The 27,704-nt window shown below is 42.1% G+C and overlaps 8 protein-coding genes across 8 annotated transcripts; 3 read left to right on the top strand and 5 right to left on the bottom strand. All coding sequences in view use genetic code 12, as the record gives it.

The window, feature by feature from the left end:
- Positions 1–76: 76 nt before the first annotated feature.
- On the bottom strand, positions 77–1,852 carry ABP1 (Abp1p; the record flags this gene model as incomplete). Its single annotated transcript, XM_025486717.1, has 1 exon — positions 77–1,852. One exon carries the CDS (start codon positions 1,850–1,852, stop codon positions 77–79), a length of 1,776 nt encoding a protein of 591 aa, XP_025344267.1.
- Positions 1,853–4,245: 2,393 nt separating this feature from the next.
- Positions 4,246–8,455, top strand: CXQ85_003060 (putative ubiquitin-protein ligase; the record flags this gene model as incomplete). The annotated part of the gene is made up of 2 exons (XM_025486716.1): positions 4,246–8,012; positions 8,374–8,455. The coding sequence occupies 2 exons, from the start codon at positions 4,246–4,248 to the stop codon at positions 8,453–8,455; spliced, it is 3,849 nt and encodes a 1,282-aa protein (XP_025344266.1).
- Positions 8,456–8,488: 33 nt separating this feature from the next.
- Positions 8,489–13,816, bottom strand: UBR1 (E3 ubiquitin-protein ligase; the record flags this gene model as incomplete). Its single annotated transcript, XM_025486715.1, has 2 exons — positions 8,489–12,497; positions 12,540–13,816. The coding sequence occupies 2 exons, from the start codon at positions 13,814–13,816 to the stop codon at positions 8,489–8,491; spliced, it is 5,286 nt and encodes a 1,761-aa protein (XP_025344265.1).
- Positions 13,817–14,457: 641 nt separating this feature from the next.
- On the top strand, positions 14,458–16,210 carry TYS1 (tyrosine--tRNA ligase; the record flags this gene model as incomplete). The annotated part of the gene is made up of 2 exons (XM_025486714.1): positions 14,458–15,654; positions 16,022–16,210. The coding sequence occupies 2 exons, from the start codon at positions 14,458–14,460 to the stop codon at positions 16,208–16,210; spliced, it is 1,386 nt and encodes a 461-aa protein (XP_025344264.1).
- Positions 16,211–16,302: 92 nt separating this feature from the next.
- CXQ85_003057 (uncharacterized protein) lies at positions 16,303–18,201 on the bottom strand (the record flags this gene model as incomplete). Its single annotated transcript, XM_025486713.1, has 1 exon — positions 16,303–18,201. One exon carries the CDS (start codon positions 18,199–18,201, stop codon positions 16,303–16,305), a length of 1,899 nt encoding a protein of 632 aa, XP_025344263.1.
- A 1,184-nt stretch (positions 18,202–19,385) lies between these two features.
- Positions 19,386–24,250, bottom strand: CXQ85_003056 (cleavage/polyadenylation factor CFT1; the record flags this gene model as incomplete). The annotated part of the gene is made up of 2 exons (XM_025486712.1): positions 19,386–20,123; positions 20,207–24,250. 2 exons carry the CDS (start codon positions 24,248–24,250, stop codon positions 19,386–19,388), a joined length of 4,782 nt encoding a protein of 1,593 aa, XP_025344262.1.
- Positions 24,251–24,532: 282 nt separating this feature from the next.
- On the bottom strand, positions 24,533–25,624 carry CXQ85_003055 (uncharacterized protein; the record flags this gene model as incomplete). The annotated part of the gene is made up of 1 exon (XM_025486711.1): positions 24,533–25,624. The coding sequence occupies one exon, from the start codon at positions 25,622–25,624 to the stop codon at positions 24,533–24,535; it is 1,092 nt and encodes a 363-aa protein (XP_025344261.1).
- A 1,057-nt stretch (positions 25,625–26,681) lies between these two features.
- CXQ85_003054 (uncharacterized protein) lies at positions 26,682–27,601 on the top strand (the record flags this gene model as incomplete). Its single annotated transcript, XM_025486710.1, has 2 exons — positions 26,682–27,149; positions 27,194–27,601. 2 exons carry the CDS (start codon positions 26,682–26,684, stop codon positions 27,599–27,601), a joined length of 876 nt encoding a protein of 291 aa, XP_025344260.1.
- Between the last annotated feature and the right edge of the window lie 103 nt (positions 27,602–27,704).

The raw sequence follows: 27,704 nt of genomic DNA, 5'->3' as shown, positions 1-27,704 counted from the left end.
TGCAATATGATTACGGGTTATACTTCAAATTAGTACACAACTTCAAAGCAGCTTATGTATAATATGAAACCAGCATCTAGTTCAAATTAACATAATTAGCAGGAAACAAACCAACTTCTCCCGACTTTGAATTTCTACCAGACCACCAACTTTCGTCCACGAATTCTATATCAGTAATCAAATCACCTTCTGCAAAACTGATCTCGTTATCTTCGTCCTTCTCGTAGGAAAATTCAGCAACAGCCGACTTAGTGTTTTGGTCGGAAGCCACTTCTGGGCCAGTACCCGAGACAGCTGTCTGGACTCCATGGTCATCATCATCGTCAACATCATTATCATTTTCATCTTCAACCATAGTGACATATGAGGCAGGGAACAATCCCACTTCTCCAGTTCGCTCGTTTGTACCAGACCACCATTCTTCGTCCACAAAATCAATGTCAACGATGCGGTCATCTTCTCTAAATTCAAGCTCGTTATCTTCATCTTTGTCGTAATCATAAGCAGCAATAGCGGTAGGACGGGCCTGTGTTGCAGACTCGGATCTTCTAGCGGACAAATCTACCTGGGTCTCGGACAGCCCAGTATTCTCTTGGGGCTCATCTTCTTCTCTTCCATCATCATCATCCCTATCATCATCTTCTCTCTCATAATGTGTTTGAGCATCAGATGGCAGATTTGTATCGTCTGCTGAACTTTCCAAGTTTTCCTTAAGCTCGCTTTTAACGCCCTCATTTTCGGTATTAGGGGCATCCCCATGTGCTCCTGGCTCATGCACCTTCACGTCTTTATACATACCCTTCTTCTCTGCCCATAACTGCGCGGGAGTTTTCCCTCCAGTTGATCCAAAGTCTCTTGATAGACCTCCTGCGACCTTATCCTTCCCATCCTGTTTAGAATTAGTTACTGGCTTGGATCCGAACTTTGCACCTGCAGTAGCAGCGGTGTAACGAGAGGCAACGGAGCTTCCGACACGTGGCTTCGGCATTGAAGTGAGGCGGCCATCAGCTGGCAGCTCAGAAATATGAAGCTTATCATTCAAGGATTTTGTTATATTATCGTCTTTGGCCTTATCGTCCCCGGAAGAAAACGGCTTGGGCTTTGACGAAATGGTATCGGACTTCTGTTGTCTTAATTGGTTAATGTCCACTTTCGTTGGCTTGTAGGCCGAGGGAACCAGATCTAATGGCTGCTTCTCAAAGTCTCGCTCCTCAATTTCTTTCTCACCAGCCCACTCATCATCTTCGTCACCCACCGTGGCTTGATTTCTCAGGATTGTAGCAGAGCTTGAAGGCTTGGAAGATGCTGGAAGAATTGGTTTACCTTTGGCCTGCAGAGTTGAAGATTTAAAAGCTGAACTGGCATCAGGTTTTGAGCGAGGCATGTTTAACCCAGACTTCGACAGGGTCACGTTCGAGGTAGCAGAGTGGGCAGTGTATCTAGCACCAGCGGCAGCGGCAACCCTAGAGACGAATTCTTCAACATTCAAATCATCTTGATCACGGGCTGTGATCTGCACATGGTATCCACTCAAAACCTTCGAAACATCAGCGAAGTTAGCAGCGTATGACAACCTGGACTTAGCCGGAGCATTGTCTGGACACCAACCGAGTAACAAGTTTTTTGATACGTCAGAACCTGGAACGTTAACTTTTGCCAAGCCAAATTGAACGACTCCGTCAGAGAAATCGTCAACGAAATCGTCTAAATCACCAGTGCTAACCTTAGTTACTTCGAGGGTTCCAGATTTGTCAACAGAGAAAACACTATAGGTAGCTCCATTTCCACGAATAACTTTCTCGTACGCATCTTTGATAGACTTAGAGTTTGATGAAAGATCGATTTTCTCCATTGTAAAAGAATCGTTAGGAATTAATGTACTCCAATGATGAGGATACGTATATAATAAAATGGCGAGCGAGTTCGGCACAAGTGCACGCAGGCAAGTTGTATAGGAAATGACTGGGACTACATGCAAAGCGGGCGCGATTACCAAAGGACCATACTATTTGTAAAACACTCACAAAACCAAAAAACCGAAAAAAAAAAAAAAAAAACAAGCCGAAGTGAAGTGAATTGCTAAGTTGTCTAAACTTTATGCTTGCCATATGTGCTTCACACATAGATTGTTTGTAAATAACTTAAAATTAAACGGACTCCTGTCCATAATCAAGTTGTGCTTCACTTATCGACCCTGGAAAACTGAAACGTCAGATACGAGCGACGTACGATTGTAGCCATACCCCAAAGCCAATGCCACCTTGATTTGGCCGCCCAAGTTCCCAACGTACCATGTGACGATGATCTTCTTTGACTATTGAACCAAGGCGGAAGTTAGACACCACATCATAACGAACCCCGGTAGGTTTCCGAGAAAACTGTCTAAAAAGATTCGCTTAAATGGAGAGCCAAAAAAGCGGGAAGGACGACCATCGCAGCATATCAAATAGAATGTCGAATTAGACAAGGTGCTCGTGACAATATAAAAAACGAAGCCAGAAAGACTTTCCAAACAAAGTATTCCACATGCGACGCCCAACGCCAAAGCCATATAGTCTTGGTATCTCTGAAGTTTCTGCTTATTCAGGAATTCGTTGGGAGAAGAGAGTAATTGGAAATCCATGACGTTCAAAAATTCGACCTCTTTCTATATAGATATGGGATGGGTTGGTGGCAGTTTTGTCTTAGCGCTGGGATCTCAGATTATGACAAAGAGATCACGTGACCGATAGAGGTGCATGTACTAGAGACCCGTTTGAATCTGAAGTTTGGCCACCGTCAGCTTCTGTCTGACAGTGCAGTCACCTTCTGGATTAGAGTAACATATTCCTCAGCTTCAGAATTGCCGTACTTAGTGAGGTGAACAGAATGTGTGAAGTATCTCTAATTGGCCTCAAGCGGTTTTTATTCGATCTTCCTTCACAGCTGAACTTCTCTTTCACAGAAGATGTCAAATATCGATTAAGGAAAGAATTATTCCGTGCTTTCACAATTGATGCCAAATATCTCAACCTCATTTTCCCTCAGCTTTTTGAGCAGGGCAAGGACACTTACCGAGAACTTGATGAGGTAATCCAATGGCTGCTCTTCAAGTATGTTGCTCATATAGCTAGGATCCTGCCACCAAACGGAGAAGCAAATCATCATGCCTTTCACACAGATCTGCCATGTGCTCGCGTTTTTCGAAGGGGTGAACCCATCTACAAATGTCTCACTTGTGGCTTCAACGACACTTGTGCTTTGTGCGCAAACTGCTTTCGACCAGAGAGCCATGAAGGTCACAATGTCAACGTGTCTATATGCGTGCGAGAAAATGGTGGTGTGTGTGACTGCGGGGATCCTGAAGCTTGGGTAAAAGACTTTCTCTGTGTTTATCATGAAACGAATGATTCGTTTGAGAAATTGAAGCATATGACCCCCAGCACTGACTTGCAACAAACATTGCTTGATACGGTTGGTATTTTATTAGATTTCATTGTCGATGTCATGTGTCAAAGTGATCAACAATTTGCTTCCCCACATGAAGTAATTTCAAATTACGACCGACTAACTGCAAATTGTGAACTCAGTCCAGAAAGGTACGGATATCCACATACCAGTCATAGCGATCCACCATCCGAGAAGTTCGCGTTAATCGCGTATAACGATCAAATCAGGCATTTTCGTGATGCTGTTCAGCGGATCCACTTGGCAAGTAAAAAGGTACCGGAGTTTGCTGAAATGGTCGCCAAACGTATACAAGACCATGGGCGTGCCACAGTAATCCGATCAAAGGACCCGAATCTATTGTTTGAACGCCAACGGCTTTTGAGTGCGACCGGTTTATCCTCTTGCATAAGGAACTCTCGTGATGAATTCCGAGAAGAAATGTGTTTTGAAATCGTCTTGTGGTTGGAGAGTATTTCTTCTTGTGATCTTTTGAAAGCAAATGAACCTCTAAGAAATCTCTTTTGCAGAGCTTTCTGCATGAGATGGAACCGAGGTTTAGTTTCCAACACTTCCATAGCAACGCAGCAAGGTAACATTGCGCATCTCAATTCAAACTTTGATATCCCTTCTATAGAGGAGATGGGCGACCCTTGGAATACTGTCTTAAAACCATGGAAACATCTCGAAAGCCTTTACGATGAATGTAACTACTGCTCGGTCAGTATCTCACAGGGAAATCATTTCGGGTCACGGCTACAATATCTATCATACCTTGATATCCGCTATTGGAAAGCATTCAGATTAGCACTACACACCATGTATGCAACGACACTCATTACCAACTTGAAATGGAAAGGCATGGTCTGCTATCAATATTGCGATATATATCCGTTCCTTTCGGACATGTTTCTTAACCTCGATGGAGATCCTGAAATAAATGTGATGTGTACTTTATCATGCCAGCTTTTCGTTTCACCATCGAATTCAAATGCAATACTCATGCAAGGTGGTGCTGAAAGAATCTTTGGAACGGCAATCCTGTTTTTAAAGTATGGCCACACCCATTCCACAAGATTAGCGCCCGATAATGACTTATCATTAGCGAGTTTAAAGAATCGAAGATGGGGCCAGTTGTTTTTCGACATTGGCTATATCTTATCTCGTGGTCAAAACAGCGATGTCCTGCGAACAGACAGTATGATACCAATGACATGCCATATACTATCGTTGTTCCAAGGGAAACCTACTTTGAGAAGGGAAGTAGAGAGTCACGTCGAATATGAGAGTTCTGATTACGCTGCTTTCTTTCATGCTATACCTGTTATTTATCAATTGGCTGATTACGTATCTCAGTGTTTAAAGAATACTGATGATCTTAACCGTCGACAGCAAGTGTTCAGTGATTCGATATCGTACGTCGTGCAACACATAATCAAGCTTGAAGGGACGGTCTCGGGCAGTAAAGCTCATAATGAAGTTGATTACGGTCAATTAAATTTTGAGGAAAACGACCCGGGAAACTTAGGGTACTCTGGGCGTGCAGTAAGTTTCCTTCATCCCTTGCATCTGTTCTTATCTTGGCTTATTGAATATGCAGCTTATACGGATAAAGCGCTTTTGCTCGACATTTTCGCAAAAGCTTCGAAAGATGCTTGTAATGATTCAAGCAAAGAGTCATGGGAAACGAGTGTCAAGATTCTCTTCCATTACCCAATCCAATCCATTGTTTTAGCAGCTCAAGTTAAAACTGGGTTTTGGGTCCGTAATGGCTTCAGCGTAAAGAACCAACTTCAGCTTTACAAGAGTACGGGCTTAAGAGAGCAAGGGTATTTACGCGATATTTTTTTGGCACAGATATATCTCATATGTAACGACGTCGACAAGGCTGTTCGCAACATCCTAGGTATCTGGCTTTTGAATGATGAGTATTTACCGGATAAGAAATGCCCTTATGATATGTCAATGTTGCCATACATCCTCGATCAATGTCTCAGCTTTTTTCTTCATGTGCTAACCGAGGGCCTCTTCTCGAGACACTTAGGAGCTAATGAGATTACCAAGGCGAAGATAGAAGATGAGATCATTCATCAGCTATGTCTAGGATCCATGAATTATTCCAAATTATGCTCTCAGATTCCAGACCACATTGTTTCGGAGCGATCTTTTGATTCAATATTAGAGACCGTTGCTCAGTTCAAAGAACCTAGATCAGGGAATGAGACGGGAACTTTTGTCTTGAAGGAAGTATTTTACGAGAGAGTGAATCCATATTACCATAACTATACACTGAATAAGAAGGATGAAGCTATCAAGCTTATCAAGGAGAGAATAAGGAGAAGGACGAATCGCCCTATCGAAGAGGTCTTCATACAGCCTTCGGTTGAGCTAAGAAAGGGAGTCGGTATCTACCAAACTCTTGCAAACTTTACTGCTTCGTTCCACTTTGTCTCCTTCTTAGCAACGTGCCTACGTTATGTTCTATCAGAAGGACCTCAGAAGTTTGATAGCTTGTTGGATACCCTTCTACACGTAATCCACACTTCTGCCTTGGAAGTTAACGTGACCGTCGAACCAAGCGAATCATTCTGCAATAAGTCTACGAGACTATTGCCGAACGTGCACTATTCGTTGGCTGGTTTGTTATACAAGGCTTTACTCCATGATGAGATTAAAGAACACCACTCTAAAGTACGAGCTATAATACAATCCTTCAGCGAGCACGTGGAACAATTCTTTGCTGTCATGGAAGCTTCTGTTGAGCATTTTGATCCAAAGCTACTTTCTACACCGAACGAGAGTCACACAGAGAACGAGGCCGAACGAAGGAAAAGATTAGCTTTTCAAAGACAAAATAGGCTTATGGCTAAATTCAAGAAACAACAGTCTCTGTTTCTCCGCCAGAACGATATTGCATCAGATTTTAGTGACGATGAAATGGAAGATATCGAAGAGGAAGGCTGGAAGTTTCCCGACTCACATTGCATTCTTTGTCAAGATACAGCGAAGGATGCTGGACCACTAGGTGTGATTGTGCATATTTCAAGGTCTTCAGAATTCAGGGATGTACCGTTTGAGGACGACTACTGGTTCCTAAAAGCGTTCTCGGATAATCTGAATTTGAATGAAACAGATGATAATTCTTTCCCAGAAGCAAAGTCGGCGCGTTATCAGGAATATATGGAGAGAACTGAAGGTGAGTTTGTGGTCGGACCCGGCTTTGATAATCAGGCGCATGTTAGCAGCAGACTTGTATCACTGACTTGTGGCCATGGTATGCATTTCAATTGTTATGTGCAATTTCTCTCAAGTAATCGTTCAAGGTCAAACCATATAACGCGGAATACCCCAGATAACATTGAGCATCGTGAGTTTTTGTGTCCTCTTTGCAAAGCACTTAACAACATGTTCGTTCCGATCCTATGGGCAGCTAATAACAGGTCTATGAAAAAGTTGCTACTGCCAGGCTCGTCGGAATGTGATCATTTCGAATCATTACTGAAGAATAATTTACAGAATAAGTTTTGGCTAGAAAATTTCTGCAAGGCGGCATCTGACGACCTTCAGGAGTTCTCGATCTTGACAAATTCAGCGAAAGAAATAATTGGCCAGGACGCGGAATCGCTGGAATCCCCAGGTCAGCAGCAGTTCCGTATCCTTCTCTCCAACATGTTTCAAATTTTGTCACTTCTAACATTCCCCGAAATATTTAAGGCCGATTCCTCCAATATCCTTGTTAATACCATCAAGTCGTTAGAAATGAGCCTACGCGGAACATCCTCGAGCTCTGGTTTGTTAATTGAACAAATCTCCAACAGCGCATTAATTAATTTAAGAGCATTGAATGAATTTCGAATCACCAGTCTTATAATGAAGACATCGAACTGGATCAAAAACTCTGCAAAAAAACCTGATACTCACGTCAAAATTCTTGCTAATGTTTTAACGTTGTCTGCGGAGCGCTTCAACCAAACGATTATTTATCATGATTTTTTGGAGATACTCGTCAATGTCTTACCTGTACCGTCAGCAGGGTTTTCGTTTCATGAAATTTTAAAGTCATGCTTCATCGGACGTGTCATTCAAACCTTCCATATTCTTGTCACTGAATTTCGTGACAGAGACTTTTTCCGTCGTGAGAGTTACGATATTTTGGATGTTCCTTTTTCTGACTTGATAGCTTATGAGGATTCTGTGAGCACAATTCAAGTGCTCAATTCCATGTTTGCGACAGGTCTGTATGGCGAGAAGAACGATCAAATATTGTGTGAGCGAAGGCTCGGCCTTGTTGTCTTCTCAATGTTGCTCAAAAGTGTAACACCATTTTTACGTCAAGCTGCAATATTCGCTTTTGTGAATTGTCATTCAGATAGCGAAGTTTCTGGATTGTTTGAAAACTCTGTTTTTGAGGCGGATAGGTTATGCAACTTACTCAATCTACCGACCTTAAGTGTTTCCATCAAAAGAATGTGCGGAGAAAGCTTCATGTCTACTTTGGAAGCAAAGAGATTTACGTCTTTCTTGGCCTTCGTTCAGCAGAAATCTTCACTTTATATTGAAGACCCTGATAGTCGTGTTAAACTTGAGTATCCTGGTCGTATCCTGCTAATTCGTTTGCCCAAAAGATTGGATGACTTTTTCACGAGATATTATTATCTGGAGCGATACGATTTCCCCCATTTATCAATCGAGAACCCTGCAGTTTGCATGTTTTGTGGCAAAGTGTGTGATCTTCAAAGGGCTGCTATAGGAAGCAGGTACGGGCAATGTAGTACTCATTACACCAAGCAATGTCAAAGCAGTGTGGGTATTTTCCTTCTTCCAAAGGATAGGTCTATTTTACTCCTTAGCAAAAATGGAGGATCTTTCCATGCAATTCCCTACATCGACCTGCACTTCGAGGTGGCAGGCGATAACAAAAAGACGAAAGCTGTGTTTTTGCTGCAGAAGCGGTATGATGAATTCATTCGGCTATTTTGGCTACAACATGATATACCAAACTACATTGTACGAAATCTTGATAGTGTGATTGATGCTGGTGGATGGGAGACCTTATAAGCCTTTATTCTCCAGGAAATGTGAGACCATCCATGAGATCATCTTCGTCAACTTCAAAAAGGCCGTCATCCAAAATGGGAACATCTGTTCTGAAGACTTGGGGAAGACTTCCATCGAAGAAAAGCCTTGCGATAAAACTGTGGATTCCGCTGTTTAACCAAAGCTTGTTTATATGGCTGTACCTGAAATGACTTAAATAAGCCTTGCCAAGGACTCCTCGACGCTTCACTTCGCCATGAACAGTGAGATATGGTGCGGGAATACCGGCATTGAGATGTGTAGAATCTGCCTGGATAATCATCTTCAATATATTACCATTCGGCGAGAAATAAAGAGGCATCCAACAGCAGTCTCGATGGTGGGTCAAAGCCTTTCGAGAGTTGAGGTATGCCCCACATGATAAACAGATCGAATCGTAACGAGCGTCTTTCGTCTTATACACGGGGTCGACGACGCAGGAATTGTAATCATCGGGAATATCAATCAAGGATACTCGTCCTGGGAACTCTAGTAACGTCCTGTTCCTTTCTTTGTCTTCATAATAATTGTAGGGACTATAACTGTAGAAGAACGCTGCTGCCTCGGTCCAAGTTGGATTAGTAGAAGCCATATCTTCCAAGAAGCTCATTACCGAAGGGAGTTCAAAGAATGAAGAAAGTGCTTCGGTAGGCAGTTGCTTTTGAGACCGTAACACCGATGTCAAGTCTTTGATCGAATCTGACATCACGTAGCCATTCTCCGAGGGAACCCCAGTAACAAGATCCCAAAAGATAGCACACTGCCTCAAATAAGTCAAGACGACAGTTTCAAGTGACTCGATAAGGAAAGAAACCACCTTGATGATATCATCAGCATCTTTCTCAACCTCAATCCACATGTCCCTAAGAAATTTTCTCAAAAATTTGATAGGAGACTCAATCAGATTACAATCAAAGCAGCTTTGGTATGTTTGATTGATTAATGTTGAGTAATGCTTGTTTCTCACGTCGTTGACCAATTCAAATATCAGGAATATAACAAGTCTGCTGAATCCTCGTTGAATAAAATGCAAAGCAGGCCCTCTTCCTTTCAAATAGTTCATGATCATTCCAGTGAATACAGACTCTTCCGGGCATGATTGCCCTTGTACATGTGGTTCGGGGCCATTGTCAATAAATGTTGAAAGGAAAGAATGAACTTGAATTAACGAGACGATCGTAACCCTCAACTGCGCAGAGGTCTGATCAAGGAAATTGTAATAGCCGTCATTTCCGTCAATTCGGGTGGCAATTTCATTTGCACGCACAGTATTTGCAATTAAGCGAGACAAGAAAGGTAACTTGTCAGTAGGGCGATTAAGAGAATCGTTGTCAGCACATACTTTATCGAGGCTCCGAAGCACCGGCTTAACAAACCTCCTTAACAACCGACCGTTGTCCAGCCAGTACGCTTCATTCAAAAGTTGCTTAGTGATTTTAGCCGAATTTGATTCTGATTCACCATCTGTCTGAACTTCAGGGTTTTGAGTCAAGAGTAGTTTGTAGTCAGGGTTAGATGATGCCATGAAACTGGGCAAAAAGCTATGATGAATGTTGTGGCATAACAGACAAGGAAAAAACTTCATACGACCTTCCTGATTAGAAAAACAATTAAAATGGATACCATGTCCACAAGAGGATGCAACGGTTGCCGAAATCTTCAGATCCAAGCCTTTCTCTCTCATCCTTTTATATGGATAGCCCCTAGAATATATTTGACCTTCTCCTTGTGGTAATTGAGCATCGTAACGAGAAAAAGCCAAGTGACTAAAGTCATCATCAAAAGCAGGAACCTTCCAAAACGTAGAGTTCTTTGTGCAACAAAGAAGTATTCCAAAGAGCTCGCTGGGGGATTCTGGCTCTCCACATACAACGCAATGCCTTATATTCAGACCCTTAGGCTGAGAAGACAACTCTTTTATGTCATTTTGAGCTTCGAAGGACCGCTGCTGCTTAGCAAGTTTTCTGAGAGCCTTCGACTTTCTCTTTTCAGCACTGTCCTTTCTTCTAGTTGATTGAAGGGAGGCTGACTCCAATTTCCTCTTCTTGTAAAGCTGAATATGATTCTCGCCGAAACAATCAAGAAGACTTCTTGTGACGCGAGCATCCATTTCAATGAACTTCGTGAGCAAAAAATCAGCTTTTACAGTAACCGAGTTGGACATTGACGATTCAGCAATCGTGAGAAGTAGATCACAGACAGGGATGTCAATGTATTTCTCAAGATGGACCGCCCTCTGGTCAGATGCCTCAATTTCTAACAATATTGCATGCAATAGATGCAACAACTGCAGAATATAGATTTCTTCCGTTGAATTAATAGACTCTTGCATGAGCTTGTAAACGAGTTTTGCGAATTGTTTTGTGGTGAAAAAGTTAATCAAGTTTTCATCTATTGTAGAAGATTGTGCCTGAAGTATTTGAGGCCTGAGGACAACCTCGTCTTCTTTGACCTTCCTGGATTTTGCCAAATTTTTGACAAGAGACTCGGCGACGGAATCGTACCTGCTCAGTTCGACATAAGAACTTAACGGATCCAAAGACTCATAAAATATCGGCTTGAGCCTATAGACACCCGAATCTGTGAGCCCAGAAGGACTTTGAAGGGAAGCACACTTCAGCACGTTACTTTCAAAGTCGATTAGATCAAATGATTCTTCATCAAAGTCGGAAATCAAGTCTGAAAATGATTTGGGTTCGTCACAAAGGCAATATGAAATTTTCATAATAAGCTTCTGGGACTGTTCTTCTTTCAGGGAAGAGTGGAAAAGTGTCCGGTCTGTGAACATTTGATAAAGAATTCTTATAATCTGCTCACAGATGTAGGCAAAACGCTCCTCGTAGACACAGGATGCCGTGTCGATTTTACCGTGATACCAGTCTTTGATTTCCCACCTATCTATTAGCAAGTCAAATATCTTCACCAGATCCCCAAATATCAACCCCGTTTGAAGAAGATGAAGATCGCGCGCGTAAGCTATTTCGCCCAAGGGATATATCCCAGCGGACTGGATGTAATGCATTTGACGAATATAAGCCATCTCTCTCATGGTGCTTTCGCTATAATATGACGCTTGCCTGGAGACAGCGGCTCCATTCCTAATCCACAACCCAACTTTAACCTGCGAAACGAGAACAATGCTTCTTAGGGAAAAGTCGACCATATACAAAAGCGTGCTCGCTGACGAGCGAAGATTTCCATTCAATTGCGGATGTGGACAGAACTGGATCAAATGGGATAGAAAAGCATTGATAGGATTGATCAAGGAGACTTGATGGGTGCTTACCTTGAAGCCTCCAGAAAAAGCATCAGTGGGTTCATGCCTCTCTTGATGCATTGCACAAAGACGCAATGTTTCACTAAGTGCTGCAGCTATACCCTTCTGGGATTCATTAGAAACTTGCATGGCACTTTTCGAAATGTAGTATATCGGAACGGCCCTCTGGAGAAAGACAAGTACATCTTTTAGTAACTCTTGGCCGACATGGTCGCCAAGTTTTCTGGTTATTGATGATGAGCCCTGAAAGTACTTCATCAACAATAATAGATGATAATAATTGCCGTGCTCCATGACGTGCAGCGCTATGTTAGGGCTCATGTTCTTGCCAAGAACGTGTGTTAAATCATTGATCCCCGAGGTGATAGCTCTTTCAATTGCAGATTTTTCTCGCTTGCTTCTTAAGTCATAAATTATCTCTTTGATATTGGGAAATCCACTTGGAGATGTAGTCGTAGTCGCGAAATTTTCGATCAACCAACAGAGGGGACTCACGATGAGCGGTAGACTGTTACTTTCTGTAATCATTTGATTGGTTTTGGGGCATGTAAATAATTGGACTCTGATGTGATCCATACACGACAATGTTTCCTCTCGATCGGATAATGCTGATATAAGTAATAACTGAGGATAGCATTCGATGTACTGCTTGGCAAACATCGCTTTCGAATCTCTGTCACCCCCTATCAAGCTGAGAATTATCTTTCTCATCCGCTTCCTGGTACGAAGTGGAAATCGGATGTCAAAAAAAAGTAGAAACTGAAGTCTAGAATTAGATCTTCTTTTTGAAAGGTCTGGCTTCAATAGGTCGTCCAAGCGACTATCGAGGGAGAAATTATCTTGTTCAAGAACAACTGGACTCAAATCCTCGAGTGTTCCGTCCATTATAATACCGCTTCTAGAACACTCTTCTCTTAGGTGCAATTCGTTTCCATGGAATTGCACTGAAGACAATGATTTCGTAAACTGAAAACCAGGCTCGAGTAATACAGCACTGAGTTGTCTCTTACATTCTTCACGGAATGCACTGTTACCAGGAAATGAAATAATCTCGGACACCCAGTTAAATATTGTATCTACAATCATTTCGCGGACATAGTCTCGTCTGGACAAAATAGTCGAGACTAGCCCATCGGCTCCTGCCAGCCTTTGAGAATTCTTCAATTCAGAAGGATGGGACGCTTCTCTGAGTACCGCCCTACCAGAGGAGTTGATGAGCCTTGCCATCCGTTCCGCAACAGTGTTTGAAACACCTGTGGCAGCCCTGATTGCAGTCTGCGCCTCTTCAAAATTATGATTCTCGTCATTCCATAAAACAAGATACCAGGACTCATCACTGTTTAGGTCTATAGCACCGTATTCTTCAACCGATAAAGATCCATAATCAGATAACTTCTTTGTGTCAAACGCACACGATGCTGGATCTCCAAGATTCTGCTGAATGAATCGTAAGGGAGTAATGGAAAAATTGGTTACATCAAGTGAATAGCTGAATACAGTTCTTAGCAACTCGTGGATAACTTTTTGGAAACCAGGATTTAGACTCAAGGTCTCTTGGCAGCCGCAGTTCAACTGTCTGACAAAAGCAGAATCATCTCCACAATCACACATCCCTTCATTGCCAGAACTAGCATATGTGAACGAGACATTGTGGTCAAAATGGTCATCTTTATTAAAGCAATGAGCGCACAACACACAAGTCTCATCATAAGCACATTCTTCACATCTATAGATTGTATCTCCTTCTTTGAAACTGTAGCCACATATTTGGTCCCTGGGATGACTGTACTCTCCAACATCAAAGTTTGTGTAAAATTGTCTTTCTTTTCTGTCATGGGCAGAATTCGGGTCCCACTTGAAGTCTTTTAGATCGGCTTTTTGATCTTCAGTGATGGCAGGAAATATCTCCTTGATGAACTCGCCATTATTTGTGACAGCCCAATAAAGTGCTCTATAGATATTAACCTTGATAGCCCTAAGGTCCTTGAAGCAGAAATAATTCAGAAGTTCGACAAGATACCTTTTTAACTCATCCATTTTACGAGACCTTCTCGTGAGGTTTGTAGAGAAGCGAAATAGCGCGGCCACTTCAAATCATGATTACTTCAGTCGCGGACTTCTGGCTACAGGAACGCAGGTCCAGTGGATGGGTTCCCAAATCGAAGTGGGTATCCGGTAGGTGACAGAAAAAAAACAATAATAGCCCCATGATTCAGAAGACAAGAAGCTATATCTGCAGATATGTCGATACAAGATATTAAAGTAGTCAAAAGGGGGTGCTCTTTCACCTCATGGCTCATCAACATACTATTTCCCAATTATTTGACTATTCCATTTTTGTGTTTGGAAGATATTTCCCTACTATCCTACTAAAAGAGAATCGGTCAAAAAAAAAAAAAAATGTTCCAATGAATTTACTGCTTACTGTCTGTTCAAGGGCGTGATTGAAGGTAGTATCTGTTCCGTCTGAAGCGCTATTTGTTTTGTGTACACTTTCGTTCTTATTTTTTCACCGATATGACTTCACTCTTGAAAAAAAGCATCATGAAAGAGGCTTATCTTCTTTCGTTTGCCGCTTTCAGTAGGAATAATTCGGCCACCTAGAGCTCGGCAACTTGACATGTATGCAACTGTACCATATGAAGTGAGATGTACGGATGTAAAACTGTCCAGAAAAAATGGCACAGAGGTATGAAGAGTACCTGCTTGAGACTAGTTTTGTTACCATGAATCCTGACAAGCAATTCGAATTGATTACGAGAGGCTTACAAGAAGTCTTGAATCCTCAGATAATCAAAGATGTTCTAGAGAAAGAGAAGCGCCCTCTCAAGGTTTATTGGGGTACGGCTCCAACGGGCAAACCTCACTGTGGCTACTTCGTTCCAATGGTCAAATTGGGCCATTTCTTGAAAGCAGGCTGTGAAGTGACAGTTTTGATTGCCGACTTACATGCTTATTTGGATAATATGAAAGCTCCGTTAGAAGTCGTCCAGCATCGCGCCAAATACTACGAATATGTGATAAAAGCCATCTTAAAGTCGATCAATGTGCCTATTGAGAAGTTGAAGTTCGTTGTCGGTTCCTCTTACCAATTGAGCGGTGATTACACAATGGACATTTTCAAATTGTCAAATAAAGTTTCACAGAACGACGCTAAGAGGGCAGGAGCTGACGTGGTGAAGCAGGTGGCAAACCCGTTACTCTCTGGATTGATTTATCCTTTGATGCAAGCGCTAGATGAGCACTATTTAGACGTTGATGCACAATTTGGTGGTGTGGACCAACGCAAAATCTTCGTCCTCGCTGAAGAGAATTTGAATGGTATTGGCTACAAGAAAAGAGCGCATTTGATGAACCCGATGGTTCCAGGTCTAGGACAGGGGGGCAAAATGAGTGCTTCAGATCCAAATTCAAAGATTGACATCATCGAGGATCCAAAGGTTGTAAAGAAGAAAATAGGTGCAGCTTTCTGTGCTCCAGGTGACCCTGAAAATGGCTTGATTGCATTCGTTAAGAACGTCATACAGCCTATCCATGAGCTCAAGACGGATGTTCAAGGCTCCTTCAGTTTCCACATTGATAGACCTGAGAAGTATGGCGGCCCCATTCATTATGAAAGTTTGGAGGAGCTCACAACAGCTTTTGTAAATGGTGACCTCTCACCAGTGGATTTGAAGGCAGGTGTTAGCGATAAAATTAATGAGTTGTTAAAGCCAATTAGAGAAACTTACGACGCTAGTACAGAGTTTCAAAAGGCAGCCGCTGATGGTTACCCAGTTGAGGTCAAGGAGAAGAAGGTGAAAAAGGTTAAAAACAAAGGTACTAGATATCCTGGTAGCGGCACCGGTGTAAAGCAAGCTGCTGAGGCAGACTCCGTTCTGGACGCCACCGATAAATTGCAGGGTACCAAGATAGAATGAGTTACACACAGAGCCACTGATGGGCTTGCGCGACACTACAAGTAGATTGAAGAAGTAGATTGAATAGAGCTGTATACCAGACATAACAAGCGAAGATCCAATCATAGTGCGCATTATACAATACTTATAATTCAAAAATTTCATCATACTACCAAGGCCCCATAGGATAATAGCATGGTATGTTAAGCAACATAAAGAAATCGAGGCTCACAGGCTTCCCAAATTTTGCCCCTCCTTATGTTTATGTGATTATTTCGCTCTCTTTCTGATAGCTAGTCTTGGTATCGAATATATGGTGGTCATAAGAATACTAACGTTTTAGCTTTCTGCTTTGATCAAAAGAAACTCGCTTTACGTCGCAACCATCTTTGGAGGAGCGTTTGCTTTCCAAGCTTTTTTTGACTCTGCCGTTACTAGATGGTATGAAAACCACAACAAAGGTAAGTTGTGGAAGGATGTGAAACCAAAATTCCTCGAGGGTGGTGACGACGATGATGATGATGACGAGTAATCGGACGCTTGATTTGGGTAAACTACTCTCGGGTGATATCAAATCTTTACATACTGAATTGGCATAGCAATACTAGAATTTAACACGAGTTTTTATGTAAGCAAGTCGTCGCCTAAAACGACAGCGTGGGGGACACTGTGAGTTGACTCCATCTTTCCCTTCATTGCGTCAGTTTGTCTGCTATCATTCGAGTTGGCGGGATTGGGCGATTGTACTGGACGGGGTGTATGTCCATAGGCTTTTATACCGAAGACACCAGTTGGTCCCTCGTTGGCCATAAATTCGATATAAATATCTCTCACGGGAACGCAAAGCTGTGTGAAATTCTTAGGGAGTTTTATGAAGCTCATTTCATGATTTATGCTCACATCGATCTCCTCGATTTTAAAAAACTTGCGCAAGTATGGGTTGGCAGTTTTACTCGAAAACCCCGGTCTGGTGACTTTCTGCAACTCCCGAAGAGCTCTCGAATGAAATGGAACCTTTGGCTTCACATACACGGAAATCAGCTCAGGAGTTTTAACTGTCGCTGGTATTTGCTCAAATGGAGTATCTATCGATAAACCCGTCAAGATTATGGGGGCACTGAGACGTATCCCGATGGTGCATGAACTTGATCCACACTGCCAGAATGGACCCTTGTCTGACAAGACGGAGTTTGCGTTGTACTTCAAGTGGGAAGGATCCTTGAGCCCATTTGAAGTTAAGTAGTCGTACCACCCTAAAAAAACTTTCAGTAGACTTGTTCGCCTTTTTGGACGGTTGTCTGAGGTAAGGTAACCCAATACCCTTGCTCCAATATCATAGTCAGCGTAATTTAATGAAACCTGTTCGGTTGACAGCGCTAAATCATTTTTCTCTTTCGTCCCATTGAGACACCTCAGAGTGAGCATCAGATTGCTAGCATCAGACGCAAGAAATCCGTATAAGCTTGAACTAGAATTCATATCCTGGGCCCTTGCTAACTCTGTTAAAATCTGAGCATATACTTCTTTCTTCAAAAATTGACGAATTAGATCAAAATTGGGATGTTTCTCCGTTTCAAAATGAGCCAGAGCTTCATCTCTAGAGTGACCGTCAACCGACTTCGGTAGACTCCAAAACCTCAGGATTTCTTCAGTGGTAATGTTACGAATGAAATTTTCAAATTCTGGAACGTATTGGATTTTATGGTCTTTGATGAAAACCGGAACGTGATGGGAGAGCTGATGGATAGTGGACTTAAAGACGTTATCTTTGAGGTTCCGAAGTTCGGCATCGATCAATGAAACACGCGTTAGTTTGTCAGATATAGCACTTAGCTTAGAGTCAAAGCCTTCTGCGTCATGAGTTAGCGATTGAATGGTTTTAAACTTTTCATCTAGGGCACTAATCTCGTGTGATAGGGAAACGAACAGTTCTTCTCGAGTTAGTACATTACGTTCAAGCGAGTCTACCTTCGTCCATAACTCATCTAGGTTGGAGAAATAGTTTGCATTTGAACCGATGCCCAGGATTGAATCACGAGAGAGTCTCTCCAATCCAAGTGATAACTTCTCGATTTGTTCTAATTGACGTGCCGTGGTTTGGTCAAGCAGATGAATGAACCCTGGTACACAAAAATAAAGAATTGCGACAATGATACCAATGAGTACACCAATAAGTTGTGTAGTTGAGATAGAGCACCATTTTCCTGTTGAAGCTTGCGTTCTGTCGCTGATGGGAAACATTTTGTCATCATGCATAACGTTAGCCCCCGTAACATTGGTCCATTTATCAGCGTTATTCGAAACGGTGAGTTCTTGAATCGTAAACTCTTTGAATGCACTATTTAATCGGTTGGCTTCCTTTGTGCTGCCAGATACACTTTTCGAATGTAGGACACTCAAGATACGCTTATCGTAACTTCTGGTCTTCAGTGGCCGAGCAGGACCTATAGTGCTATAGAGATGGATAGATGCGTCATCATCACTATGGCCCACAATATGCGGAATTTTTTGAAATTCTGCCATGCCAGCGAGCCCAGGTCAACAAGTTGTCATTGAAACGCGTTTTAATTAGGCGATTGTTGATGCGCATTATGCGGGTGGTTGGGATGTGATGATGATACACACCACTACGTTTTTCTCTTTTTTTTTTTTTTTTTTTTTTTTTTTTTTTTTTTTTTTTCTTTCGGTTCTTAACTCTTCGTTATACTCAATGCTCTGATAACTGGAGACTTAACACCTATTACCTCTTACCTCGAAAAAGATTATCTATCTCTGCCGTTCGGTTATATCTGCCTCCCATACCCCGGACGAACCGAACGTACTTTTGAAGTTAGCTTTCGCACTAAAAGTGTGGGCGATAACAGCTATACTTCCCATTTCGGTTCTTATATTTACTGTTCGGTCACAAAAGTTTGAATTACATTGGTCTTTGCTAGTTACTCTTTCAAATCCCACTGGCTACTCAGGGAACAGCGATGTAACAACGACTTCCCCATAAAATCACATCTGATAACATTGTCTAGCTATAGAAAACCGATACCGAAGAAAAGAAAGAAAAGAGAAAGAACTGAGGTTGATAATGATTATTTCATTTTACCATTGCTAATGGCCACAGATGTGCAAGCTATTTTCATCCTTAAGACACAGACATGCTGCCTATGCAGTGCTTATCGAAGTTTGATTTAGATAGGCTACACTGAATCTTGTGAATTCGAATTATATTACCTTTATTAACAAACCCTAGGATGACTTCTATTGTCCTGTCTCGAGCTTGCTTGTCGCTGCGTATATTGAATGCAAATAGAATATTCGAGTATGTGATGGGAGAGATTGGAGATCCAAAACTTCATCCTAAATACGAAGAAGGAGTAACCAAACAACACATTGTACATTTTGCTACCAAACATAAAGCACACGGGAGCTAAAGCTGAACAAAATTGAGTCACAAAAGACACCAAAACTCCCACATTAGCCCTTGGAGGAGTTTACCAACAGAAAGGCAAGCTAAATAATCATCATCATTGCGGCTGAAAAGTGACAAGTGTTTCAGATGGGGAATTTCATGAAACGATACACTTCAAAGTTGGAAAAACCGGCCCAGTTTTGCGGAATCTATCCCTCACGGTTCTCCACATGAATGTAAAACGGAGATCATTTGTTTGAAAAGTGAACTGACATTATACTCAACAGCTGACAGTCATTGGCACCTAAAAAAGTAGCAGTCTAATTGTTGCAACGTTATGCCCAATAAAGCCGCCGATGTACGCCCCAGTCAAGATTGTACATGGCCATTGTTGCCAAGGTCTATCCCAGTCGAGTGGAATAGGTATGACACCGAGCCAAGCACCCAACAAGGCAAAAAAGGAGGAGCATAAGACTGTGTTCGAAAGAACTTCAGAATAGACTTTATCTGTTGTGAAGAACTTGCGCAACTGTCCATATTCAAGTCTAAAAAGTACTAGCACTGGCTGAATAGCTAACAAAGCGATATGGATGGAAAGGACATAAGTTTCAGTCACAAGTTTTGCAAGTGGGGCACCCATAAGAATCACCATTACAAAAACGATGTTAGCAAGTAGGAGCGAGGCAACTGTAGCTGTAATAACAACCAAAGGGGCGTTATCCTTTATAGTCCTTCCCTGATACGTATTCTTGCTCAGCGTGATCAAAACAAAACCGTAGAAGCATTGAGCAAGAACCAAAATTGGGATTCCAGCTAACATTAAGCCTAATGGGTCAAGGGTGAGACCCTTTGAGTACAATGCATTGATTATTAAAAGATAATGAATGGGGTTTGGCCACAAGGGACTGTTAGTCTTTGGGATGTCCACGTCTTGACTATTCACGGTATCACTACTGATATCTCCCACAGACAGTGAGAAAGAAACAGATTTTGCTTTCTTGGAGGGATTCTTTTCTTTGTTATGTTCAGAGTCCATCATACCCTATGGTGTAGTACAGATATTCGATTAATGCTAACACGCGAACTGATTTGACGACAAAGTCACGTGCAAAAAACCTAGAGTACGTTCAAAACATTCTCCATCTCCACAAGATCCTTCCACAACTCCACTTGAGCGTTTATGCCGATCTTTTGCATCAAAGTAGTTTTTCTATCATCATTTAACTTGGCATACCGCCTGATGAGCTCACAGTCTAGAATAGGGCGAGAGCTCCCATCAGTAGCCGTGGTGCTACCCATTCGGTTCAGTTTCGGGTTCAAACCACATGGATGGAATTCCTTTTCTATTAATTGCTGTTGAAGCACATAAAACTTTCTGTAAAGTGATTCATCAACAGGAAATATGACGTAAAAAGCACCTTCAGTACTGGAAGCGATAGTCTGGAAAGTTTGTCTGTCAGGCTCGATCGATTGATTGAACTGTTCGAACTTGGGAACGTTTTTCATGCAAGAGGTTTTGAAGTTGGTATTGAAAGCAGCCTTAGAAAGAAGTCTTTGTCCGTTAGATGAGGTGGGATCTTCAGGGTTGTACTGAAGCGCATGAAGGACACCTTTGCTATCTGCTAAAACGATGTGAAGATTTTCATCCTTCACAAGGAAGTCAGCACAGGAGACGTCATGACCATGGACGTCTTTACTAAGCATAAGCATTCTGAAAGGCTCAGCATCGAAACCTGCGAGCCACACACTTTTCAACGTATCCCCTAGAAGGACGAAATTGCCAAAGGATTTTGCCTCAGTGACGTACACCGCTGTATCTAAGAAAGCCACTGGGACGGCACTGTTGTCTTTGATGTCTCGGACAATGATCTTCTGGCCTTGGGCAATCAAGAAACGCCCGGTTACATCGCAAATGGCCGTGACAGCTCCTCGAACATCTTCATGAGTGAACACTTTGAGCTTGTGGTTGGTTTCTGGCTTTCCCGGCTCAGGTATAATGTCAATGATTTCTATGAGCTTGTACGCTCCATTTGCCACGAGATCTTCTGTAGCATACCTTCCGGTGCCAACGAGGACAAACTCTTTCCTGTTTTTGAACCGCTTGAGTGAACTCCCTACATCCAAAGGGACAGTCTTAAGATGTAATCCGACCTCATTGTCCTCGAGTTCCATTGTATCAATGACCCCCCAATTCATAGGAGACAAAAGCTTTATCAGCCCTTTATACGATGCCTCGCGCGGTTTATTAGGCTTCAAACCGAAAATAGGATTACCTTCAAGATCAACGCAGTCATAGGGTATTTCTTTGAAGGTAGACACTAGAAAAGTATTGGAGCCCTCATGGTACGCCAAAGATTTGACCGTTTCGCCTATGTTGACCCTCCTCATTGGTAATCTATTCTCATAATTGAATGATTGGGGAATTTCCACTATTCTGGCGTTCTTTTTCGTATCGAGATAGATGAGGGCATTCTTAAGATTGTCGTCACTAAATGGAACAAACGAGACTATTGGTATCTTCAGGAACTTGAAAACTCTAACAGTAGATTTCCTTTCTTTGACAATGAGAAATGGAATAATGCCAGTTACCAAAATGCAAGTGAAGCCACTGATATTGGAAAAGAAAACCATTCTTCGTTCAATAGATGTGCCCTCGGCAAAGGCATTAAAGGGAGCCCCTGTGATCGGGGTGTCAATGTCCTTTATGAATTTGAAATTCTCTCCGTCAAAGAAGAGTTTATAGCAGTAAATTTCACCTCCGACAGTCAAAATTGTAAGATATTCCTCTTTGCATGTTTCATCTCCAAGATCATTAAGAACAACTTGTTTGATAACAGGATCTGGTTCACCAGAAACGATATCAAAAAAGCCCAATGTGAGCAAGTCACTAAACTTTTCAGCTGAATTGAGTTGAAAGCATTTCTCGTTGTGAAATCTGTTAAAGACCACAATTCTGTTGTCACCAGTGACCACTATAAATATCTTAGATTTTGGATCTTGGAACAGTTCATCTGCTTTAACCGCGGCCACTTGATTACCGCCTCTAGATCTCTTTTGACCACGAGCAGTAAGTAAGGTAAGGTCTTTCGTAACAGCATTCAAGAGGCGCGAGTTTGTGATATAACCAGTAGTTATAAGTGCCTCATTCAAGAGCTTAGGTAACGGAATTTTCGTAAAAGTCTTGCTGTAGGTATTGATAGTATAGATCATAAGCTCTCCTGTAGAAAGAAACAACATGAGGAAGCCGTCGTCATAAACACTGGTTATAATATCAGCATCTGACACGTCACTTAATTCCAGATCTAAGGTCGACATTCGTTTAAAACGGTTGTTATATAGCACAACGTGCTTTGGGGTCACCTGTAAAATATACTTTCCATCACTTAACTCGTGCATTGCAACCGTCAATTCGTCATGAATAAACTGCTTCGCTGGTAAGCGTGCATAAGATTGAGTAATATCAAAAATTTCGGATTTGTTATTCGGGTCATCGGAAGTAATGAGGTACTTATTGCTGAGTGTCCATAGCCGATTGAGTTGAGAGAACGTAAGTGAAGTCTTGATTTCAGGCTGAATTGTAGGCGTAAAAATGTTAATATGGCCAGTATCAGCAAGTCCGCCTGATGCGAAGATGGATTTCAGTTCATAATCCGGATTTGGCAAATTAGTAACGAACTTCTCTCTGGAATAATGGCCCAATGTAAAGGAAGACACTGGGCCATTATTGGTAAGACTATCGTGTTCAATGACCTCTATGATACCTCCCTGAGAAATATTGCCCGATGAGGAGCCCATTTCATCGTAAAAGTCATCTTCTTCCTCTTCCGCTTTCGATTCGGTTAGAGTAGCAGAGGGTGCCAGCGCCGCGTGTTGTTTCCCTTTAATTGTCACAAGTGACGCATCGTCTGTACGGCTCGAAAAAAATAGCAAATCGTCGTCTAACGAAGCCACTTCACCTGGCATATGGACTTTCCACTGGTTGAACGACTCTGATACAAAACCCTCAACAAACATCTTCTTTATAGCTTTGCCATCCATCTCAAAGCTAATACAATAGCTCGTGCCATCGCGTAAAAGCATGAGTAATTTCGTCTCGTTCGATATTTTGGCAAAAGTGCAATTTTCGAGTTTCAAGTTGAGTGACAGTTGATCAGAGAAGCCACGAGCCATATCCGTTGTGTCTGCAAAGTACTCATTGAGAGCGATTCGGCGTGAAATGCCACCGCCATCAACATGAATTAACTCGTTCGACCCGACTAACAAGCTCCCGTTCATTGGACCCGGTACAGGATAGATTCGTTCAATATCATACGGTAAATTTTCAAGTTTTAATACAGTTGTCGCTGACCGAGCTCTTAAGTTTAAAGACAACACCGTAAACTGAACATTGTCCTTCGATGTAGGTAGGAGCCCTGTCCAAGTCCTTTTTTGCTGGGATAAGACAGCTATAGTTGGTCTTCTATAATTGTTTAGAAATCGAATATCAATCACCTCTCCGATGCTATTATTCAACGAGTTGATTTCTAAGACCAAGCTCTCTTCGAAAAGGGACATATTGCGTGGAACGGCTGCACTGAACTCCACTTTCAGCGCATCCGCATCTCTTGCATCATTCAGGTTCTGTTTGTCTTGATTGCTTTTATCAATACCTGACTCGTCATCATCACTTTCGCTATCATCTTCATCCTCGTCACCCAATTGATGGAAGGGGAGAAAGACTAACATATTAGCTTGACGTAGACATGCTAATGCTTTCGAGTTTGGATCAACCAAAAGTTGAGACTTTGGAATATCCTCATAACTTGTTTCCTCCAAAACGTGCTCGTAGAAGTGCAAGGAAACCGTTTGGATACCATGCTTGGTACTGTCCCACTTTATGCATGAGAACTTTGCCTTTTCGGTAGATATTAAAAGATAATCAAGATTATTCGACTCAATAGTACGAATTGGTTTGATGTCCGTAATTTTTCCCTGTACCTTATACTGCAGAACCAATTTAAGTTTATAGCCTTCTCTATGGGTAGCAGTCGGTTTCTTTTTCAATACTTCGAATATTTGTAGAATTGAAGTTTTAGCGACCACTAAATGCTTCTGTTGAGATGAAATAAAATTACATCCAACGCAATTATTGACTGTAGTTGGCTCGATGAACACATCGTAAGCATTCATAATGAAGTAGCGAGGGCAGTAATTGGAAGAACGACGTCTAGTCTATGACATCCAATGTAAGTTCTGTGCAAACCTGTACATTCCAGGTTTTTTTTTTTTTTTTTTTTTTTTTTTGTTTTTTCATTCTTCGTGAGAAAAAAAGTATCGCTTATAGCTACAAGTGCTCGCTCTGATGCTCATTAATTAAAATCCGTGACAGACTACTGTACATATTGTTGGTTTAACGAAAGGATAGGCCTTCTAGATGACCCAGGGTGAAAGAATAAAACGAAATCCAAGTTCTCACATGAGAGCAAGGAGAATAGGCACTGCTCCGATAATGGCTGGAACTGCTTGTGCTGCACCGCCTTCGTAAGTGGAGACGAGTGGAACCGAGCTAGTAGACACTGGAACGTCAGAAGAGGAAGTTGAGTACTGTGTAACAATGTTGTTCGTAATTACATTGACAGTACCTGAAGGAGCAGGGGGTTGGGACTTCTGAGTTTCGGAAGTAGTGACAGTGACATACTCCGTCTTGGAGAGAGTCTCTTCCTTTGGTGCAGGGGGAACATAGGTTGACTCAGGAGCAGGAGGAATTTCGCTGGAGGTAGGCTCGATTGGACAGTAGGTCGTGTAGATGCTCTCTACCCCATGGATTGTCGTGGTCAATTGGGTAACACCTGTAGTCACGGCAGAAGAATGACAGATATTTTCTGAACATGACGAGACCGTGACAACGGTAGTAGAATGGACAGTTTGGGGCTTCACAGAGGATGTTGGAGCCTCTTCAGAACTTATTGGGCAATAGGTAGTGTAAACAGTCTCCTCGCCCTTGATCGTGGATGTAACTATGGTCACACCTGTTGTAACAGCAGTTGGTGTACACTTATTGTCAGAACAAGAAGTGATAGTGACGACCGTTGTATCAACGTCTGTCTTCGTCACAGCTGAAGCCTCCGTCAAGCCGGAGCCCTCTGATGTCACCGAGTCAGCAGATGAAGAAACGGGGACGTGAGTCACAAAAGTTGTTAACACACCATCAACAGTGGCAGTGGTAGTTGTCCAAGTTTCAAGGCCTGTGGTTGTGTAACAGGAGCCACCATTACAAACAATTCTGTCAGTAGTGAAGACACTATCGTTAGTAATCACCTCAGTCTCGTAAATGACATCTTCAGAGCTTGGAGATGGCTCTTCCAGAGGAAGTGGTTCGGAGCTAGCAATGGTTGAACCTTCAGAAACGGCGGCGGCAGTTACTGGAGCGCTATCATTCGAAAATTTGAAAGTTGATGGACCCAATGAACAAGAGCTTGAGACTATAGTCGATGTGAAGGTTGGAAGATCGGCCAAAACAACGCTTGCAAGTGAAGCAATAGTAAAGAAGTTAGCACTTTTCATCGATTCTAGTCTGTGGGTAGAGTAAAGTAAAAAAAATAAAAAAAGAAATCGTTTTAGCGGCGCAAAAGCCTCAAATATATCCTTTTCAGCCACGCTGAACCATGCATTTAACTAAAAGCTGGCATAGTCACTTTAGGGATATCAGCAAGCAGCTATACCTTGATGGATCCACTTATCGATTGATTGAGTCAGGCAACCAGCAGGACAATCCATTTGCAGCAATCGTTTTCCGGTATATTATCGCGTTTTTGTAAACAAAACCGACTGTATACAGCACCATACTGGCTAGTGCGCCGAAATTGTCTTAACCAGCACCAAGTTCTGCACCAACAAATAGCGGCACACGGCGCCTATGCGAGTGAACTTCGCTAAGTCCTCAGTAAGAAAGTATTGATGAAATAACACTTTTAGGTTTTAGTTCCCGGAAAACTGACATTAGGCATCAACAAACTAGGGCGCATAAGCCTTTCTCCTTCCAATGAGCCCGACGGAAGGTTTTTTCTTTTAGAAGCTGTCGTCCTGTCATTTGTATGGACAAAAATGCCTTCATGGTCGGTCTACCGAATGAACTATACATTAGATACCTAACAACAAGTCCGTAATTGGTAACCCTTATATTAATTTACCGGCTACAGTTTCTGTTCCACGTTCTAGTAACAAAGGATTCCTGGTTCATGGGAGCCATTCGACGCCTTTGCTGGTCACGCAAATAGTAATGTGAGGTACTTGTTATTCCAGACGGATTAGGATTCTGCGAACCGATGGAAAGTGTACTTAATTGTGCACATCAGTCACTTTTCACGGCACGCAGTCTCATCAACCAGCCGTGCAGCATAAATTGCGACCTCCGCCCATTAAAGCAAGAATCTGGGCGGTAGTATATTTTAAATTTGTACTTTCCATGTCCAAATCGAGGCTTGGTTGCTGCATGATATAGTCTTAACAGCATTTGACCTCGGTGAGCACAGGGTCTTGGGATATCCTTTGGTGCGCACTCCTAAGTAGCAAAATCAGTTGATCCGAACACCACACTTTCTCACATCACCACCCATTGCCCATGCAAAGCGTTTTGCTGTGGTTCGCAGTTTTGGCATGTTGCTTCGCGAAGTTCATTGAGTTATCGTCAGTGGAAGAGATTTTGAACTCTCCATACACTTTGTTGTATTTCTACACTCCAGATTGCAAGTACTGTAACAATTTCAACCCAGACTTTGTTTACTTGCATGATCTATACCAGCATAATAATGAGCTCACATTTGCCAAGGTGGATGCACGAGATAACGGCCAGCTAACGGACTTATTTGGAGTGAACAGTTACCCTACAATCAAACTCTACGACACTTTTTCGAAAAAGGTTGCACATTTTCAAGAAAAGAGAACTTTAGAGAATTTGGAGAGATTCATAACAGAGTTTTCATCAGCGCTACCAGATAGATCCAATGTACAGCTACAATCACACACATTGACCTCCCTAGCTGAGCTTGATTCTCTAATCCTTCAAGAGGAAAGGATTGTTTTGGCCTTCGTTTCAAAGCTAAGCCCAGGCTGGCTGAAGTACTACTACCCTAGCCATTTTTCCAAGAGTTAGCTAATAATGACACTGAAACTGCATTTGCTTTGGTCTTTGCTGATGAAACTGGGAGTGACATCTTGCAGAGATACCAGGTGAGTAACTTTCCATCCTTGATGATGATATCAAGCGAGGGTATAAAGACGTTTAATACCTTTTCCACGAACTCCATGACAAACAACAATCTAAACGAAGAAGATTTGGCTTTATTCTTGAAGCTGTCTGACGACTTGCTGGGTTGTTTTCTATTTAAGGATACCGAGGAGCTCATAAATTATAGCACGTCTCGTGAGTATGAAGGCCATCGACATGTCAAACCAGGAATGAATGTCGGAGTTGGCAAATCTCTGGAACAGAGCGACATAGACAGCGAGTATGCTGAACTTGTGCGCCATTTAGAACTTTGAGGGTGTGTGATTTAAAATTATAGCCAATTAAAAAACTAAGAAAAAGAAGAGGAAGAGAAAAAAAAAAAATCATAAAACGAAAGGAAACGTTATTGCATTTGCT

The sequence above is a fragment of the Candidozyma haemuli genome, assembly GCF_002926055.2.
Source record: "Candidozyma haemuli strain B11899 chromosome Unknown D_2014730914, whole genome shotgun sequence".
Lineage (NCBI taxonomy): Eukaryota > Fungi > Ascomycota > Pichiomycetes > Serinales > Metschnikowiaceae > Candidozyma > Candidozyma haemuli.
The sequence above is the reverse complement of the archived record's forward strand: the minus strand, read 5'-3'. Positions and strand labels throughout refer to the sequence as shown.